At 35.8% G+C, this 20,585-nt stretch overlaps 1 protein-coding gene across 2 annotated transcripts in view; it reads left to right on the top strand.

Annotated features, from left to right (window-relative positions):
• Positions 1-15,318, top strand: part of LOC131029308 (peroxisome biogenesis protein 22) — a 93,086-nt gene extending 77,768 nt beyond the window's left edge. The window contains exons 4-8 of one of the 2 annotated variants that reach the window (XM_057959745.2): positions 1,048-1,104; positions 1,195-1,296; positions 1,554-1,619; positions 14,606-14,712; positions 14,836-14,973. In XM_057959745.2, the coding sequence (XP_057815728.1) occupies positions 1,048-1,104; positions 1,195-1,296; positions 1,554-1,619; positions 14,606-14,698 (318 nt within the window). In that variant the 3' untranslated portion in view covers positions 14,699-14,712; positions 14,836-14,973. Of the gene's footprint in view, positions 1-1,047; positions 1,105-1,194; positions 1,297-1,553; positions 1,620-14,605; positions 14,713-14,835 lie in introns of both variants that reach the window. The other variant, XM_057959744.2, reaches the window with a different exon arrangement.
• Positions 15,319-20,585: the final 5,267 nt, after the last annotated feature.

Below are 20,585 nucleotides of genomic sequence, written 5' to 3' on the forward strand. Positions count from 1 at the left end.
TTATTCTTTTGTACCTCTGAGTATTTATAAATGACAAATGTAAAATGAAGAGTTTACACTGTGTTGTTGCGACAATCTCTTCTTTCTTTTATTTTCTTTCTCTTTGATTTCTCTCTATGTGCATGTACACTGCTGCTTTTCTTTAATCATTTACATATCAGTCTTTGCTGTTGTTTATGACATCACAGGGTTCCAAAATAAAAATGAGCAAGTAGACTGGTGGAAAATGCAGATGTCATCACATGCATCGATACATGCTTTTCAGCTGTCCCACCTCTTTGTGAAGCATGAAGCATGCTATGTAGAGGCCCCAGTAACTACCGTATGGGTTCAAAAGGGACTGAAAACATGTTCTATTTGTCTCTCAAAGATTATCTTAGATTTCCTAGTAATGTAGTGACATTCATAAGACCTCATTGCACGAGTGCTGCAATATTCGCATATTTGTGGGAATAAATAGCTAGGTTGCTTTTTTAATTTTAGTACTACAGAGATGGAGGATATAAATTTTACATCTCATTGCACCTAAACCACTAAATTAGATTTTGGACTCACAATAAATGGTGAATTTTGATTTTAATACCAACCATGGACATTAAAAACCTCCATATGAATGGGACAAAATGAATCACTTCCATTTTCATTTGAGGACGTATTCAAAACATACACAAGTATTTAGCAAAAGCTTCAAAATGTTTTTACTTCAATGTTTGCACGATGCACATGTACAATTATGTGTAACTGCCAAAGCCACGATGTTTCAGCCTAAACATATACTTATAGATATACTTTGGTGGGTTGTAAGCAGTATGTTCCTAGTATATATTGAGGCCCTAGTCATAACATAGTAATTTATTGCAGTGGTTTATTTACTCCTTGCTTTTTCACCTTAGTTTAGTTGAACTTGATGAGTTGATTTTTAGCACATGAAGACCTCTGATATGATTTTGATGACATCAGAAAGTAGAGGTCACAGTTATTTTGCTGTTGATAAAAGAGCAACAAACATTTTACTCTTAATGATGTTATTGCCATTTCTGTTTGCAGGTTACTTGCAATATGCTTGGTGTGGTTTTGGAGGAGCTAAGTTCAATAGACCTGCAGGTATGCATACATTTATGTGCTACTTCTTATGATGATCAGAAGCTGCAGATCTTATTGATTAAAATTTAATGCAAATTCCACTTTTGACAGGCACATGCAATTGTAAGGCCTTCGGTTGTGGATTTTCTCTTCGAGATTGCCAAAGCCTGTGATCTTTATCTCATTGTCAGGGTTCTTGATGATGAAAGCGAGGTGCATTTAAGCTTGTTTTTTTTCAATAGCTACTATATATTATCACATCTTTCCAATCCCACTAGCTGCTCACATTATTTTACCTATTTGTATTGGCTTATTTTTAAGATGAATTGTCCCATAATTTTGTCTTGAGAGATATGCGTTATATTTGATATTATAATATCATGCATGAGCTGATAGTTTCATTTGTTTTCTTTTTGATCTAGATCATTTTTTGAGTTTTTCTTTGGTATCGAATTTAATATTGTAAGCAGGAAAGGGTTCTTTCAGCTTTGGATTCTGTGGGATTGTTTACAACTGCAGGCTTGAACAGGAACAAGGTTAGTGTATGGGAGAAACCTGTCTGGAAGCAGTTTAGCAATGATGACATGTAACAAGGATGATTAGTTTTGTATCTTCTTGAATTTGTTTGTTATGTTTTTATACTTGTTTCTATGTTTTCAACTAAATATATTTGAATTGTGATAGATATTTCTACTAGCCAATTATACATAAAAATTTTAATTTTTTGTTCCTATTTTTTTCAAACATCCAAGATATTGTTTGTCAAACTTGTAGTGGCATGTTATGCTGTGTGCAGGAGTTGATCGCTAATAGTTAATTAACTCAGCTGTAGATGGTAAAAGGATTCAAGCATGCTGTGATTGGAGACTTGTGGCTATTCACAAGAGATTTCCATGCAATGGGTTCTTGCTTGATACTTGTATTAGTACTCTGAACAGTGATAATAATCTAGGGAGTTTTCTAGTACAATAACTGGGCCTTATACAAAATTGGTGGGAACTGGACCCTCTCTAACTGGTTGGTCTAGATCGGTTGTAGTTTGAATGTATTATACTGAAAGCTTCTTGCATGTAGGATTGCTTTCCTAGACGAGAATTGATAATTTAATGGTTTCCATGAACATCTGGTGTCTTGTTGTGGTCAGTCTAATAGTAGCAGTATACATGGTTTATTTGTTGAAATCCAAAATTAGACCAGAAGAATACAAAGAAAAATCCAAGAAGAAGATGTAAGGAACAAGTAGAGGAAGTTCATATGGGTAAATAAAGTTGTTGATTGGGATAAGAACTTAAAAACAATGTGGTAACTTAAAAGGCATAGAAGTTGAGGATGACATTTGCAGGAAGTAAAAGTAGAGGATGATTGGAACCCTTGGAGACAAAGTATATTGAGGAATATTGTTTTAAGTGTTGAAGTGTGGTTGACAGTGAGGTTGAGAATCCCTGAAAAAGTATGTTCCATGGCACTTTGAGGACAGGGATGGGGGGATGCATTTTGGGGATGGTAGTTCATGGATAATTTTTGGGGGATAGTGAGTGGATGGCAATGTATATGTGTGTGTGTGCATGTGTACACACACACACATATGTACATCTATACAAATATGTGTGTGTACACATAGATCTACTGATATATATGTGTGTGTGTGTGTGTGTGTTTGTGTGCACATTTATGTGTGTTTATTATGTATGAATTGTTAATGTATTAGTAGCTTATGCAAGATACGTCTCTCCTAACCTATCAATCTCTCTTGTTCTGTTTTGATTATGCTTTCCGAACTGAATATGTTTATCTGATTATAATATTGACATTGATAAAGATGGGTTAGATCGACGACTTGCTTAACAAAGTTAAGTGTCGATCTAATGCTATTGGGCTAGTAACCCGATAGCACATTAATGTCGATCCTTAAATGGACCGGCATTAATATGCTATCAGGGTATTAACTCAGTAGCACATATATAATGCTATTAGTTATCGATCTGTTAACATTTGCTTTGACACCGATTCATTCGGGTGTGGTTATATTGATCGGTTAACATTTGCCTTGGCACCGATTCATTCGGGTGTGGTTATATCGATCAGTTAACATTTGCCTTGACACCGATTCATTATCAGGTGTGTTTATCTATTTGTTATCATTTAGTAATGGCACCGATTAAGTTATCATAAACATTGAACGAATTAGTAGACAGTCACGACCAAGTGACATCTTGGTCGGACATGTCTAAAAGACATGTCCGATCAAGGTGCCATAAATCGTGATTGCTTTAATATATATACAACATTCAAAAGAAAAGGAATGACATTGAAATCGATACATGTTCATCCTTCAGACCTTCAGAAAAGAAAAACGATAATATTATTGTCATAATAATAATACCAAAATCAGAAATACACTATCTAGCATATAACTTGCTTATTAAATTGGAAATTGCAATAACTTTTACATGGTATCAGAGCCAAGTTGATCGAACTTGAGGCTATTCAATTTTGTGAATAATTTAAGAACAAGGTTATATACTACATCACATTTCTCCAATGGTCAGCGCTATCAGATTCGAAGACAGACTCGGAGGTGGCGATGATTTTTCAGCCTGGAAGTTCAGAATCCAGATGATCTTAAAAGAGAACAAAATAGATTCATTTGTTCAAACTAAAAATGATCAACCTGAAAATGAACCTGACAAAACCACATGGATTGAAGGAAATGAAAAAGCCATAAAAATAATAGTTGATGGGGTGAGAAACAACATAATGCCCATCATAAGAAAACATCAAACAACCTATAAAATGTTTAAAGCACTTGAAAGCACAATTGAGATATCGAATGCAAGTCGAACTCTGGCATTAAAACAAGAAATAAATCATATCACCATGAACAAGGGGGAAACAATCAACACCTACTTTATGCGGATATCAACTCTAAGAGATGAACTAGCAACTATGGATTACGAGATCAAAAGCAAAGAGTTAACACTCATTGCTCTAGATGGGTTGCCTAGTGGATGGAGTACATTCGTCTAAGGCATCAGTGCAAGGTCCAAATATCCTAAGTTTGAAAGATTAAGGGACAATTGTCTCCAAGAAGAATCAAGATTGAACAAGATGGGAGTAAAACAAACGAACATAGATGAAGACCTTCAAGTCCTAAATACTAACACAAATAAGACAACCAAGAAGAAGCAGTTTAGGAAAAGGAAGAGTCATCAAGGCAAGAACACTTCAAAGAGAGACCTATCACATATTCAATGCTATAGGTGCGATAAGTTCGGGCACTTTGTTGCAAAATGTCCAGAGAGAGCCAAACAAGCCACATTTGCCAGAGCAGGAAAATCTAAAAGAGAAGATAACTCCCAAAACTATGTCCTTGACTCAGCACTTACAAGCCATACATCAAATAAGTCTAACTCCTGGGTGATCGACAGTGGTTCATCCAGGCACTTTACAGGGTTTAGAGAAGTGCTAGACTCCATGACAAAGGATAATGAAGAGGAAGTAACCATCGGAGATGATTCCTCACATCCAGTTAGAGGAATTGGTTCCTGCACCATCAAACTGAAGACAGGTATATCATTGCAACTCGAAGGAGTACTGTATGTCCCCGACATCAAGAGAAATCTAGTCTCCATATCAGCCCTAGAAGATAACGAATACAAAGTGACCTTCATGGAGAACAAGGTGTTGGCTTGGCCGAAAAATTCTTCCATCAAGAAAGCTAAAGTCATTGGTCAAAGACGAGGCTATTTGTATGAGTTGTGCACAGAGCCCAACATAGCCCTGATTCACGAAGCAACAAATGCAAATGAGGTCTGGCATAGAAGACTAGGCCACCTGAATTATAGAGCTTTGTCATCTATGGGAAACCTTGTCACAGGTTTACCTAAGTTGCAGCAATATCATTTAGAGGCATGCAAGGGATGTGCCCTAGGTAAAAATATCAAGGGTGCCTTCCATAATAGTACTAGGAAAACAAGCAAAGTATTAGAGTTAGTTCATTCTGATGTATGTGGACCCATGTCCGCTCCCTCTCTAGGAGGATGTTTGTATTATGTAATTTTTGTTGATGACTACTCTAGGAAAACTTGGATCTACTTTCTGAAGTGTAAAGAATCAGAAGAGATCCTTAGTAGGTTTAAAGAGTTTAAATCACTGACAAAGAACTACACAGGTAACAAAATCAAAACCCTAAGGACTGATAATGGGGGGGAATACACATCAGAATTATTTAGAGATTTTTGTAAAAACTCAGGGATTAAGAGGGAGTTAACATTACCTTATAATCCTCAACAAAATGGGGTAGCTGAGAGGAAAAATAGGACAATTATAGACGCTGCCAAAGCCATGATTCTTGATCAGAATCTAAATATAAATCTTTGGGCAGAAGCAACTAACACTGTTGTGTATATACAAAACAGATGTCCTCATTCTCATCTTGAAGATAAAACTCCTGAGGAAGTATTTACCAAACTAAAACCAGATATTAGCCACCTTAGGATATTTGGGTGTCCTGTCTATATACATATACCTAAAGAGAAAAGACTAAAACTAGAACCCTCTGGAAAAAGGGGAATACTTATAGGATATAGTGAAACATCCAAGGCCTATAGAATATATATACATGGTCAGAAAAATATTGAACTTAGTAGGGATGTAATATTTGAAGAAGACTTAGCCTTCAAAAGAGCCCTAAGTACAATAGAGCCTGAAATTTATATCCCCACTCCTAACATAGAAGAAGACCCCACTCCTGAGCTTCAGAGGGAGAATCTTGAGGAAATCATAAGTGAAACTTCAAACCCACCTAAAGAAAACCTCAAGAAAAGACCTCTATGGGCCACCAAGACTATAGCAGAAGCTTAGAAGTTTGCTACTCCTTCAGGAACCTTCAGGGAAAGCAAAAAACCTAATAAATTCACTAGCTATGTTGCTCTTATGAATAATCTTTCTAAAACTGAACCAAACAATGTATCAGATGTACTTAAACATCAAGTATGGAAGGATGCCATGTCTGAAGAGTATCAATCCATTAGGAAAAATGATGTTTGGGAGATTGTTCCTAGGCCAACCAAGAAATCTGTGGTTTCATCTAAATGGTTATTCAAAATCAAACATGCTACAGACGACAGTATTGAGAAACACAAGGCCAGATTTGTAGCCAGAGGCTTCTCACAAAGGGAGGGAATAGACTATGAAGAAACCTTTGCACCTGTTGCCAGGTATACATCAGTGAGAGCTGTATTAGCCATTGCAGCAACAAAAGGATGGAAGGTACACCAAATGGATGTTAAGACAACATTTCTAAATGGTGAGATCTCAGAAGAAGTCTACCTAGAGCAACCTGAAGGATTTGAAAATTATGATGCAGAGTCTCATGTGTGCAAGCTCAAGAAAGCTCTCTATGGGCTTAAATAGGCCCCCAGGGCTTGGTATGAAAGAATTGACAACTATCTCTCAGGACTAGGCTTCTATAAAAATGATGTATTTTTAATCTCTACTACAAAAGAAATAAAGGTGATATGCTAATGTTGATTTTATATGTTGATGACTTATTAATCACAGGAAATGATTATCTTATAGATCAATGCAAGAATGATCTATCCAAAGAATTTGATATGAAGGACTTAGGACTCCTTCATTACTTCCTAGGATTGGAAGTATGGCAGAATTTTGACAATATTATACTAAACCAAGGAAAGTATACCTAGGACATTTTGAAGAGATTCGAAATGCATAACTACAGACCTATGACATCTCCCATGGAAACAAATTTACATAAACTTAGGGAAGCAACAGTAGAGTCACAATCCACTGATCCTACACTCTACAGACAGATGATTGGGTCCCTGATGTATCTGGTGAATACAAGGCCAGATATCTGTTATGCTGTCAATGCCTCAAGTTAGTTTATGTGTGAGCCTAAGGAAATTCACTTGATTGCAGTGAAACACATTATGCGATACTTACAAGGTACTCTAAACCTTGGTCTCAAATATGAGAAAGTCAATCTAGACCTACACGGATTTACAGATTCAGATTGGGCTGGGAGTGTGACTGACAGGAAAAGCACTTCAGGATGTTGCTTCAGTTTAGGATCAGCCATGATATCTTGGATCAACAGAAAACAGTCTTCTGTAGCTCAGAGTTCCACCGAGGCTGAGTACATTTCAGCTTCCATGGCTGCTTGAGAAGAAGTATGGCTTAGGAAGTTGCTTGTGGGACTACTTGGTGAACCTATGAAACCCACTGTCATCCATTGTGACAACCAGAGCTGCATAAAGCTTTCTATAAATCCAGTATTTCATGACAGATCCAAGCATATTGAGATTCCATACCATTATGTGCGAGACATGGTAGACAAAAATGTGATCAAATTGGAATATGTTAGCACAGGAGATCAGATTTCAGATATTCTGACCAAACCACTTTCCAGAGTGAAGGTTGATAACTTCAGAAAAGGTTTAGGTATGATAGAAAGGTAATCTGCTTTGTAAATAAGATGTTTAATGTGTAAACTTCTTTTGTCATGTTGGGACATTCTGGGTTTCACCCCCTGTGTTCATATCTAAGAGGTGACGATCTCTCAGATTATGAACACTTGTATGTAGACATCGTAAGGTGACGATCTTATGATTCTCTAAACCAGTTATCATGATTGGATTTCTGGTTTGTCATGGATGTGCCATGATGGTGTTGTGATAAAATATTTGTATAAAATGTTTGTGCACATATCACAACCTGGATAAGATGAGAATCTAACCATCCTCATATGTTTATCCTTTGTATTGCATGTTTAGGCAATATTGATATCACGTGTTTAGGTGATATCTTGTCATAATGAAATGATAAATCTTCTATATCACATGATTAGGTGATACTCTATGTCACATGCTTAGAGTGATGTTTTATATTTGTATATTATGTTTTGATGATACTTCATATCATATGTATAGATGATATATATTCTTAGAGACTGACATTATGGAAAAAGAAATGTGATGCAGGTTACTTTATCTATCTTCCAAAGCTAAGAGGGAGTGTTAATGCATTAGTAGCTTATGCAAGATATGTCTCTCCTAACCTATCAATCTCTCTTCTTCTGTTTTGATTATGCTTTCCGAACTGAATATGTTTGTCTGATTATAATATTGACATTGATAAAGATGGGTTAGATCGACGACTTGCTTAACAAAGTTAAGCGTCGATCTAATGCTATTGGGCTAGTAACCCGATAGCACATTAATGTCGATCCATAAATGGATCGGCATTAATATGCTATCAGGGTATTAACCCGGTAGCACATATATAATGCTATTAGTTATCAATCTGTTAACATTTGCTTTGGCACCGATTCATTCGGGTGTGGTTATATCGATCGGTTAACATTTGCCTTGACACCGATTCATTCGGGTGTGGTTATATCGATCAGTTAACATTTGCCTTGACACCGATTCATTATCAGGTGTGTTTATCGATCTGTTATCATTTAGTAATGGCACCGATTAAGTTATCATAAACACTGAATGAATTAGTAGACAGTCACGACCAAGTGACATCTTGGTCGGACATGTCTAAAAGACATGTCCGATCAAGGTGCCACTTGATCGTGATTGCTTTACTATATATACAACATTCAAAAGAAAAGGAATGACATTGAAATCGATACATGTTCATCCTTCAGACCTGCAGAAAAGAAAACAATAATATTATTGTCATAATAATAATACCAAAATCAGAAATACACTATCTAGCATATAACTTGCTTATTAAATTGGAAATTGCAATAACTTTTACATGAATACACACAGATCTACATATGTGTGTGTGTGTACACATTGTGAATTTAGGCGCCTTTTTGCCTTTCAATATTGGGACTTAATGGGGGAATTGTTAATTTTAGATCAGATTGATAGCAATAATCAGAAATAACACAATGAACACACAGAACACAAGAGTACCCTGGGAAAACCTCCCTCTTGGAGGTGAAAAACCCAACAATTAATCTCAGTTTATATTAGGCAATAATCAATATGTGACTTTACAAGTTTACTTCAAAACTTGAAGCAATATGAACATTAGCATATACACAACAGTATGATGAACTTATCTGCAATATACTTGACTGAAGATGATTTGCTGCTACTGATCATAGGACCATTCGCTGATCATGGATGATAATCGCTGCTCCAGAATTAGTTCGCTGTTCTTGGAGACGAATTCGCTGCCATAGGGATATGCTCGCTGATCTTTATGATGCAATTTGCTGTCCTTGTAGTTATATTTGCTGACTGGATAATTTCGCTATAGATCAAGGATGTAATTTGATGTCTTCCATTGTGTGTAATGATGAATGAATGAACCTTGTATATATATGTGATCTTAGCCACCTAATTCATCCTAGGTTGGTTCACAAGGATAATCAATTAATAATAATATGATGACCTAAACTTGGCGCCCAATATAGGGTCAGCCCCATTGCATTTACAAGTTACAATGTTCAATATAGGGTTAACCCTATCCACAAGTTACATTTAATTTTGCACATTTAATGTGACCAAGGCCGATAGGCTACTTAGTCACCCACAAGTTACATTATGGGTCACGCCCAATTTTCATATTTGCAAGTTACATACACACATCAACATCCTTAATGGTTACAAGTTACATAACGCGTTTGGGTCCAGCCCAATATAAGTAATACTTATATTTGATCCAAACTAGCTATTATTTCAACACTCCCTCTTAGCTAGGGAGGATTCTAGCCAAATAACAAATCATCATGGACCTTTCCATGATATCCATCTTGCATTGCTCACAAGGGATGGATCCAAAAACTTTATTATGCACACCTGCAAGAAATGAATATACACAAATATATAAATACACATCATAAACTTCTTTCATGATATCCATCTTGCATTACCCGCAGAGGGTGAGAAGATGTCTGACACCTCAAAACTTCTCTACTGCTGCCACCTTGCATTGCCCGCAGAGGGTGGAGGAGGTCTTTCACCTCAACCTTCTCCCAAAGAAGGATCTAATGTCACCTTGCATTGCCCGCAGAGGGTGACTCCACCTTGCATTGCCCGTCGAGGGTGGAGGAGGTCTTTCACCTCAACCTTCTCCCAGAGAAGGATCCAATCTCACCGTGGCAGAGGGTGACTCCACCTTGCATTGCCCGCAGAGGGTGGAAGATGCAACTTAATGCATCACTAGGACTGAGACTCCCTCTCAGCCAAGGCTGTGTTCTCCACAATTTCCAAGTCTCCTTCTGAAGCACACAAACTTCACTCGAACACAAGGCTTGGTGAGAACAACTACAATCTGCTAATCGGTGTTGACATATTCAGCTGAATGGCACCTTTCTGTACCATATCATGAACATAGTGATAATGAGTTTTCACATGTTTTGGCCTGTCATGAAACACGGGATTAACAAACATCTCAATACAATTCTGATTGTTATAATTAATGACTGAGGGTTCCCAAGGTTGCCCAAACAACCTAGCAAGAAGCTTTGTGAAGCCACACTGCTTCATAATGTACTCAGCTTCAGCAATGCTCAATGCAACTCAGGAGTGATTCCTGTTGACCCAAGAGATTAGAGCAAAACTCAAGTTGAAGCAAATTCTTGAAGTGTTCTAACACTTCCTGCCCAATCAAAATCTGAGTAGCCTTCTAGGGTGATGACATTGTTGATTGGATACTTCAGCCCGTAACCAACTGTTTCTCGCAATTATCTCAGGATATCCTTGGTTGCAACAAGATGAACATGCTTAGGTTTGTTCATGAACTGCCTGAAAGGCACTCACTGCATAACAAATATTATGTCTAGTGTTAACTAGATGCATTGAGGATCCAATCAACTACCTGTACTTTGATGGATTTGCAAAATCAGAGTTAGCTGCAGATAAACTCAATTTCTATAGGAGTAGACATAGGTTTACAATCCATCATATCAATGGCATATTTTTCTTGACTAAGGATAAGATCTTTGCCATACTTCTAGTCCTAGACGGTATTGCATTAGGCCTAGATCCTTCATTCCAAATTCAGTGGCTAATTCTTTCTTACATCCAATGACGAGACTATTTCCAACAGTTAGAAATAAATCATCCACATATATATAAGAAACAAAATTAGCAGTTCACCATTGAATACTTTTAAAGTAAAGGTTAGAATCAACATCATTCTTGCAAGATCCTAAACTAATCAAATACTTGTCAAGCTTCTCATACCAAGCTCAAGAAGCTTGCTTGAGGCCTTAAAGAGCTTTTCTTTAATGAGATTCTCTATTTTGATTCTCATAACCTTCTAGTTATTCAATATAGACAACATTAAGAAACAATCTTTATATCCAACTTCCAGCCCGCAACATTAGCTATAATAGTTCTAATATTAGTATATCTAGCAGCAAGAGCAAACGTTTCCTTCTAACTATGAGCTACACATCTAGCTTCATATTTTTTTCTCAAAAACTTCCATATGGAACTTCCTCTTAATTCTTAATGTAAAATTGTGGTAACCAAGTCTCATGAAGATTGCATAATATAAGAATCAATCAGGGAAGGCAGCCAACATAAGTTATCATAAATCAAAGATGAGAAATGCCAATCTTTTCCTTACTTCACTTTTACGAAATGGACCCATAGCACAATCATTATGCAAGGGAAAGATCCTAACTGAATGAATGATAACATACTAAAGGAAACATAAAAGGAAACATACTAAAAAGAAACTAACTATGAAAGGGAAAGATCCTAACTGAATGACCATTATAGAAACACAACAAAATTACTTTAATACCCTCCCTTAATGGTCATTGTACTAACTACCCTACAAAAAATCTGTAGGTCATTTGGCCATGCATGCATAGAAGGTTGCTCCCTTCTCCTTAGAACACTCTGCGACATGAGCCTGCTATTGAGACCCTCCTTGGTTCTACAAAACTTCTAGATATGACCAAGTTTAACATTATCCCTCTACCACAATTCTTCCAACATGATGTTGTTTAACAAAGCCATCCCTTCCTTTATTCAGAGATGCCGAGATTAGCTTCTCAAAACTCGTGCAAAAAACCCACGTTATTTTCTTTGGAAAAAACCAGAAAACAACAACACCCTTAATGATCTTTTGTGGAAAAAATAAAAAAATCCTCCAACAAAGAAAGAACCTATGATTTTTGTGTGAAAAAGTCGTGCAAAAAATGAACAAAGAAACCACAATTTTTGAAGAGAAAATCGTGCTCAACGCTCCATGATTTTTTGTGGAGAAAATTGTACAAAACTCCCCAATTTGTTCAAAAACTTTACTCGCAGCCATCACGAGTAGTAAACAAAAATAAAAACTCCCTGATTTTTTGGAAAAAATCAAGCAAAAGCCTTCCATGAGTTTTTGTGGAAAAAAATTAGAAAACCTACGAATTTTTTTACTAAAAACATATGCCAAAAAAGAACCTATTAAATGTTGTAATTAATTAAGGAGAGGAATACTCCTTATATAGAAAATTACAAGACGATCTTTCCATAATGGAAATGATCGAGAATAGCAACACGAATGGAACCATACTAAAAATAAACTAACTATGAAAGGGAAAGATCCTAACTGAATGACCATTACAGAAACACCACAAAATTACGTTAATAAGACCAAGAGTCACAACTTAGAATTCAATATTAGATGTCTCTTTGGGATTTGAACTTGGGTCTCCCAATGAGAACTCAATGTTTTATCCGATTAAGCTCAACCCCTTAGTCGCCACCATCTTGTTTTGGTGCAACGTCAATGCTTGAAACTGACTTATCAAGGGTTTTGGTTCAAATGCTGTAACGATTCACACTTTTGGCGTCATAGGAATCCTCAGCTCCTCTTGCCTAAGTGTTCTATACAAAGTTGCCTTCGGTTTCTTTCTCATATGCCTCTGGCCTAAGAGTTTTAGGTTTGCATCCTTCAACCACCAATGTTATTCTCGTAGGTTTTTGATACTAAGTCATTAGACTCTATTTTCCATTCTTCATTTATTTGATTTTTCTAATTGGTCGGAAAGATTGGTCCACGCTTTGTCTAGTAAGGGTAAATGGCTTGCTATCTCTTGCCCCTCACTTGTATGGTTTCTTATGGTGGGAATGTTTTTGTTTTATCAATTGAAGCTCTTTAGTTTACACTCCAATTTTGATTGCGTTCTCTAGAATGGCTTCAACTTGTGTTTTGTATTGCTAGTTTTTTTTTGAAATGCTGGACCCATCATTCTAATAACTAAATTATAGCTTCTTTGACTTGGCATTTGGATGTTGTCTGCACTAGTGTTTGGTGCTTAATAAAAATTATATCCTTGTTAATAATACAACTTAGTCTTTATTAGAAAATGTTTCCTAGTGGATCAATATTGGCTTTTCCAAAATAGGACCAAGAATCCTATGTCCATATAGAGGTATTTGATTATATTGCAGGTTTTACTCTCACCTGGAATTGTAGACAAGCTGGAGTAGAGTAGAAATGTCCTCCCCTCATTCTATTACCATATATGCAGGACTTTATAAATTTATATAGTTGCCACCTCAATTGACTTCAATTGCATGCAAAGACTAAAATGTGTAGGAAACAAGGCCCCATAAAAAGCTTCCATGAGTATCCCAAATTCAATCATTCCCCTTTTTAATTGTTTGTATGATTGTCAAATTTTGATAAACAATTGCTTCAATGACTTTCATGATTAATATACGTTAATTCTTCAAATTCTTTTGATGGACAATTTGACCTATGTGTTCCAAGTCATTCCAAGGTGACTTCCATTAGTAATCAAACACAAATACATGAATGGATCATAATTGGTTTAATCCTACGTTAATAAGAATTGCGAGACAAGGATGTTTTAAAAGAAAGCCATTACATACTCCAAAAGCTTTGCAATGGGAGAACCCACTGAAGGGTGAAAATCCAGAAATGGTGAATTACATTTACCGTTCCCCCTACTAACAAATGCTTAAAGGTGCTTGTGTGTTAAGTGGGATCCCTTGCTTTGTTAGTACCAGTATATACAAGGAAAATGTTGTTAATAACTAATCATGGTGGCTTTCAATGGGATTTTAACTTGTGACCTCTCTTTCAAGAACACAAGTTCTCCACCACTAGGCTAACTCATTGTTCTCTCCTTTTGTTAATTTAACCCATAGTAGTTAATCATTGTATAAGTTGTACTTTATTAATTTTAGGAACCAAAAAATTCTCTTAGCTACCTGAGCGTGCCAATTTTGTATGCAGATAATAGATTTTAAGCTACCTGCACTATAGTTACTTTATTGAATATCTAATACAGCACAGATTTATATATTTTAGCTGTTGTGTGGGTGTTGGCTAGCTTCAGGCTGTATGATTAAGTAGATTGAATGGTAATATTATCATAGTAAGGATTTATTTCTGATTTAGAAGCCCTGTCATCAAACAAATTTTATTTTATAAAGTTCTTTTCCATTCATCTGTATTATTTTCTTTGGAGGTGCTTCTATTTCTAACAGTCTTTCAGTATAGGTTCTTTTCTGCAGCACAGAGGCTGGAAGATCATCTTTTGTGCGACAACTTGAACCTGATTGGCATATTGACACAAATGCTGAGATAATATCTCAATTAGCGGTATGTTTAGACAATTAAAATTATATATTTTTGTTCTGAGATTCTGCTCAATATATTTTGCTCTGAGAATCTGCTCATAGGTTTGTATTTCTTGCCCTTCAACTTTAGTTTCCTTGATTGCAGAGATATATACCATACCAACTTCATATCACATCTGCTCTCTCAGGGCATATTGCCTCTAATGTGTTCAATTCTGATACTTTGGAGCATTACTTTGGGTGCCTTGAACCAAGATGACAGTCTCGTCACATTTTTGTGTTTTAAATGAGGGAAGTTTATAAAATATAGAAGCACTTACGTTAAAGAGTACCAAGAAGTGTACATGACTAGTATCCATGATATTTTTTCATGCAAATTCTGCAGGCTTTGCTATGCAGGTTTTCTTTTCCTAAAGCGAAGGTGTTCTTGCCATTAAGGAGTAAAATTAATAGATGATTGGTACATGTAAACTTTAACATGCGTCTTTTGTAATATAATTAAAAGGAAATGTAATTGCATGTTGCTTGGATTTTGAAGTGACATGATTTTGATTTTCCCATTATGACAGCCATGCTATTGTTTTCTTGAAGCTCATACTTGATGAATATGAATTTGTGCATAGAGTCTTGTGGTGGCTGATTTGGTGGAGACCGAGTGCATGAGTTGAACATGGAGATGATTGATATGTATGATTTTTGGGAACGTTTCTTCATGATTCAACCTTTGTCAGAATGAATAGGTATTTAGAGCTATCAAAATTTATCATAAATACTAGGCCATAGCATTGTGCTATACTATGTAGGTAGCATAAAAGTTTGTGAGCGTTTTAAGTGCACTATTTCACATTAGATAGAAGCTAAAAATCTTTAAACATGAAAATAATTGCACATCAAATAGGATATTTGGGGACAATACCTTGACAACTCCAAGACCACAAATAGAAAGCATATATATCTTAAATACCTCTATCTGATAGATGTTGAGATGAATTAGTGTGGAGGTGCCTATATTGAATTTTTGATAAAGATAAGTGCCTCAAGATTGATCTCTCAATATCTCTTAGATAGATGCATTTATGATATTGTTAGTTTTTTAACTAGTAATGTTTGGTACAATATAAACTGAAAAAGTTTGAGGATAAATCTTTCTTTAAATTGAAAGGGGAAAGGTAATAGAAAATAAAATAAACCCTAAAACATAAGCACACAACCTCTAGCATTTTATAGAATGTATAACTTGGGGTTTTGGATATACAGTGCAAAAATAAACTAATAATAGCCTATCTTTCAATTCTCAAGCAAGGACACAAGGCTTATCAATGCATGGTCAACATGGGAGATTTTTATGTCTTTCATTTAAAGCAAACAACCTATTGTAGCTAATAAATGCTCAGTCTTTCTAGTTAAAAGTAGAGACCAAATAGGATACCTCATAGAACTTTTATACAGAATATACCTGCTGAATTCCATTGAAAATATAAGCACAAATGACACAAGCGTTTACAATGTTTTGTTTGAGAAGTAATAAAAAAACTGACTAAAAACCTCACAACTATCCTAGCACAAAACAAGCTCCTTATTAAATTTTGTCCCTAGATTTCAAACTTTATATCAAGCAATTTTTAAATAGATATTTATCTTCTAAACTTGTTGAGTAATTAGTAGTAGTTTTAAATATAGATTTGTAGAATATGATGATCTTCTAAAAATAGTGAAAATAAAAAATAACAGAAGTTATAAGTAGCCAGGTTGAAAACAAACAATTTGACACAATCCCAATCAATGATTTTGATGCAAATATTTTGGTATTACTATGGCAACATTGAAGAATTCTTGAAACTTTGAAGACCAATCTTCTTGTCATGAATTCAAATTGTTGAATTTTACTTCAAACCCTAGCTGAAATTTACAACCTTGGAACCCTAGAGTGTATGGAAATTGTTGTTTCGGATATGAAAATGATCAAGAAACCACTTAGAATTTATGATTATGATTGTTGTTGCTTTAACTCTTTAGTGAAAATTGTCTCCCCCTTTAATGTTTGAAAACTTAGTAATCGAAGATTAAACATGCTTGAAACTATTGTAGGTGTTGAGACAAAATGTTTGATTCTAAATTTTGTCAATAAACTCAAAACAATCCACTATCAACACTCACTAAATCCACATGGAAATTGTTCAAAACATGCTAAAAGCAAGTTCTCAAAACCATTAGACAAGTTGAAAGCACTTGGGAGAAGAAACATTTGTAGAAAACCCTAGATGCCAAAGCCTTGAAAACAAATTGGAAATTGTTACAAAGCATGGGATTTTATGGTAGTAAATTCTAGCTGCCGTTTATGATGATTCAAACTGTTGGATATTCCATCAGTATCTTTATATTATTAGTTTGGTTGTGCTTGTTAGCATTTGGTTTTAGTTTGTTATTGTTTGTTAGCTTATTTAAGCTATTTGTTGAACACATGAATACACAATTAGTTACTTCTTCCATGTATAAAGATTTCCCATAATGCAAACCAAGTTATTCAATTGCTCTACCAAAACTAATATGGTATCATGGCAAGGGAACGCTCGATTCAGATCTATGCGATGTGACACAAGCACCCACACATTTTTCTATTTGACAGATCCTTGTTGAGCAGTTGGATGACTGAATATGTGAGTCAAATCCTTTGTGAGATCTATAAAGCGACAACATTGCTAAGAAAGCTGTGCAACTGGTTTGTGAAAGGCCACACAAATCAGTTAAGGTTTGTGGTGTGTATCTCACTTGTTTGTAATTTATCATCAAGCGTTAACTTTGAGCCACTTCTAATTGAATAAGGACTTTGGTCAAGTGGCCGACTTTCTTTTCTCATCATGTTGGCAGCCTCATGACTTCTGCAGTGGGCTTAAACTCAATATTATTGGCTGCCATAAAGTCTATGGCTAATTCATACCATAAAGGGTGAAGAAGTCTTTACTTGCACGGGGGCAATTTCCTTGCATTGATTTGATTAACAAATTTTATTTTATGTTATTGATTAGTCATTATAAATTAGATAGAAATCTATCCTAGAGAAGTCAAGTAATTGCTTTTGCTTACAAAGTTGAATTATTCCTGCAATTTATTAGTAAGATCTATTATGCTCAGGGATAATATATTCCATAAGATACATGCCAACTCCAACAATGATGGTAAGATAATTATTGTCACCATCGACCAAAAACAATCTGCAAAAGTATGGTGTTAGTCTTTTCAATCTACAAAAGTATGGTGTTAGTCTTTTCTTCAATTGAGATTGTTTTCAGTGTCATTTCTAATGTATCCATTGATCTCAGTGACGTGAAATAGAATAAGAAGGCATCTTTCTTTGGCTAACACAATGGCAGGAAGTTCTCTGAAGTTTCTTCTTCTAGATTTGCAATTGCTATGTGGGAATAATTATTCCGCCTTGAAGACCAAACTAAAAACTCAACTTGAATTTGAAGAAGTTTGGGATGTGGTGAGTGGTTCCACAACACGCCACAAGACCGATGTTGATGAACACAAGAAATTTGATCAAGCCGATAGAAAGGCAAAATTGATCATTATGTTCAGTGTGTTTAATGAAGTTTAGCCCTTTTTCTGCGACTTGTCCACAACCAAAGATGTATGGGAGAAGCTTAAGATGGTGTATGAGGCGAAGAACCAGAATTGGATATTGAATTTGTAGAGTTAGTTACATGGCCTGAAGATGAAGAAAGGAGAACAATTAAAATCCTTTCTTGAAAGGATTGCTCTGCCAAAACTAATACTTGTTTTTTTCAAGAGTTAAGGGCTTCCCTACAAGCCTTGGGTGAAACCATTGATGATGCAATCTTGGTGCCTATTGTTCTACAGGTGCTACCATCCAAATACAAAGTGTTTGTGACAACTTTGAATGTCACAAAAAAGATGCCCACTTTTGAAAAGCTTGTGAACCTACTTAAGAAAGAAGAATCTCTAAGCCAAGATCATGGTGAAGATGATCATGCTATGACTACACAACACAAATGCAAGAAGCCTATGAAGCAATTTGGTGGACCTCCCAAATTTGGTAATTCATTTAGATCTTAGAAGAAGTGTCCAATTTGTGATAGACATGGACATGATGTGAAAAATTGTTGGTACAATTCCTTGGCTAAAGAATCATCCAACAAATCACATCCAAAGAAGTGATTTCAAAGTGGCAATACACAATGGGAGCATAAGAACAAACATAAACAACAAAGCAATGTTGCGAAAGCAAGAGATTCTCCAGATGAGGAATACATGTTTTCAACCCACACTTCAGAAGATGGTTCCTAATCAACCTCAACATGGTATGTGGACTCAGGTGCTACAAAGCACATGATTGGACAAAAGGAGTGGTTTCTCACATTGAAACCCCATCACGATACAATCATTCTTGGAGATGATACCACTTATGACATCAAAGTTATTGGTGACATCTCTTTGAAGTTTGGCATACATCGTTGTAGGCTCACTTAAGTTTTGTACGTGCTAGAACTTACCAAAAATCTTCTTTCTATTAATCAATTTCTTGATCATAACCTTAGGATTGATTTTTTCACAAATTAGGATAAAAAGGTATGTCTTATCAAAGATATGCCTAAAAATGCAAACATTGCGGCAAGTGCTACTGAGATTGGGAAAATGAATAGGCTTGATACATTTGCTAATAATCAAGCCTTAGTGGCAAAGAATAATGATCTTGCTATGCTTTGGCATCGTCAATTTGGTCATTTGAGCACTAGTTACTTGCTAACACTTAATAAGAAAAGCATGGTAAAAGAGCTTCCCTCACTTGAGAAGTCAAGTGCTATATGTTCCAGATGTATTGTTGGAAAACAACATCGAGCAACCTTCTATCCAAGTGAACGTCGTGCAAGCCAACCATTGGAGCTACTGCATATTGATCTGTGCGGGTCCACGACACCTAGTCATAATGGTTTCAAGTATTTTCAACTTTTTGTTGATGATATACAAGGAAAATGTTGGTATATTGCTTGTAGCATAAAGATGAATCTTTTTCCCAATTCAAAGAGTTTTGCACTCGTGGAGAAAGATACAAATCAATATGCTACAAGCAATATACTCCTATGGAATCAAGATTGCAGTTGGATGTAAATGGATATTCAAAACTAAGTATAAGGTAGATAATAGTATAGATAAATTTAAGGCTAGACTTGTAGCCAAGGGTTATGCCTAGAAAGAAGGGATAGACTATGAGGAGACATTCACTCCCATGACAAAGATAAAAACAATTAAAATGATTTTTTCTTTAGCTGCACAACTTGGATGGAAATTGCATCAAGTGGATGTAAAAGTGCATTTCTCGATGGAGAGCTTAAGGAGGAGGTCTATATGACCCAATTAGAGGGATATATTGCACCTAGTAAAGAGGAAAAGGTATGCGAATTGTTAAGTCCCTCTATGGTCTCAAACAGGGTCCTAGAGATTGGTATATTAAAATCAATGAACATCTACTACAACTTGGTTTCAATAGGCATCCATCTGATCCAAATCTCTACCTCAAGGATCAAGGTGGGGGGGGGAGGGGGGGCGAGATTGTGATAATTAATGTTTATATTGATGATTGACTTATCACAAGAAGCTCAAAAGCAATGGTTGAAACAACCAAAAATAATCTCAAGAAGGCTTTTGATATGATAGATCTTGAGCTACTGCACTATTGTCTAGGCTTAGAGGTATGACAAACAAATCACCATATCTTTGTATCTCAAAGTAATTATGACAAGACACTGCTTGAGAAGTTTAGAATGATGGATTCCAAAACCATGTCTACACCTATGGAATCAAGATTGCAGTTATCTATTTCTGATTCATCTCCTCAAGTGAATGCAACCCTCTATCATCAAATGATTCGGGGTT

The sequence above is a fragment of the Cryptomeria japonica genome, chromosome 10 (genome assembly GCF_030272615.1).
Source record: "Cryptomeria japonica chromosome 10, Sugi_1.0, whole genome shotgun sequence".
Lineage (NCBI taxonomy): Eukaryota > Viridiplantae > Streptophyta > Pinopsida > Cupressales > Cupressaceae > Cryptomeria > Cryptomeria japonica.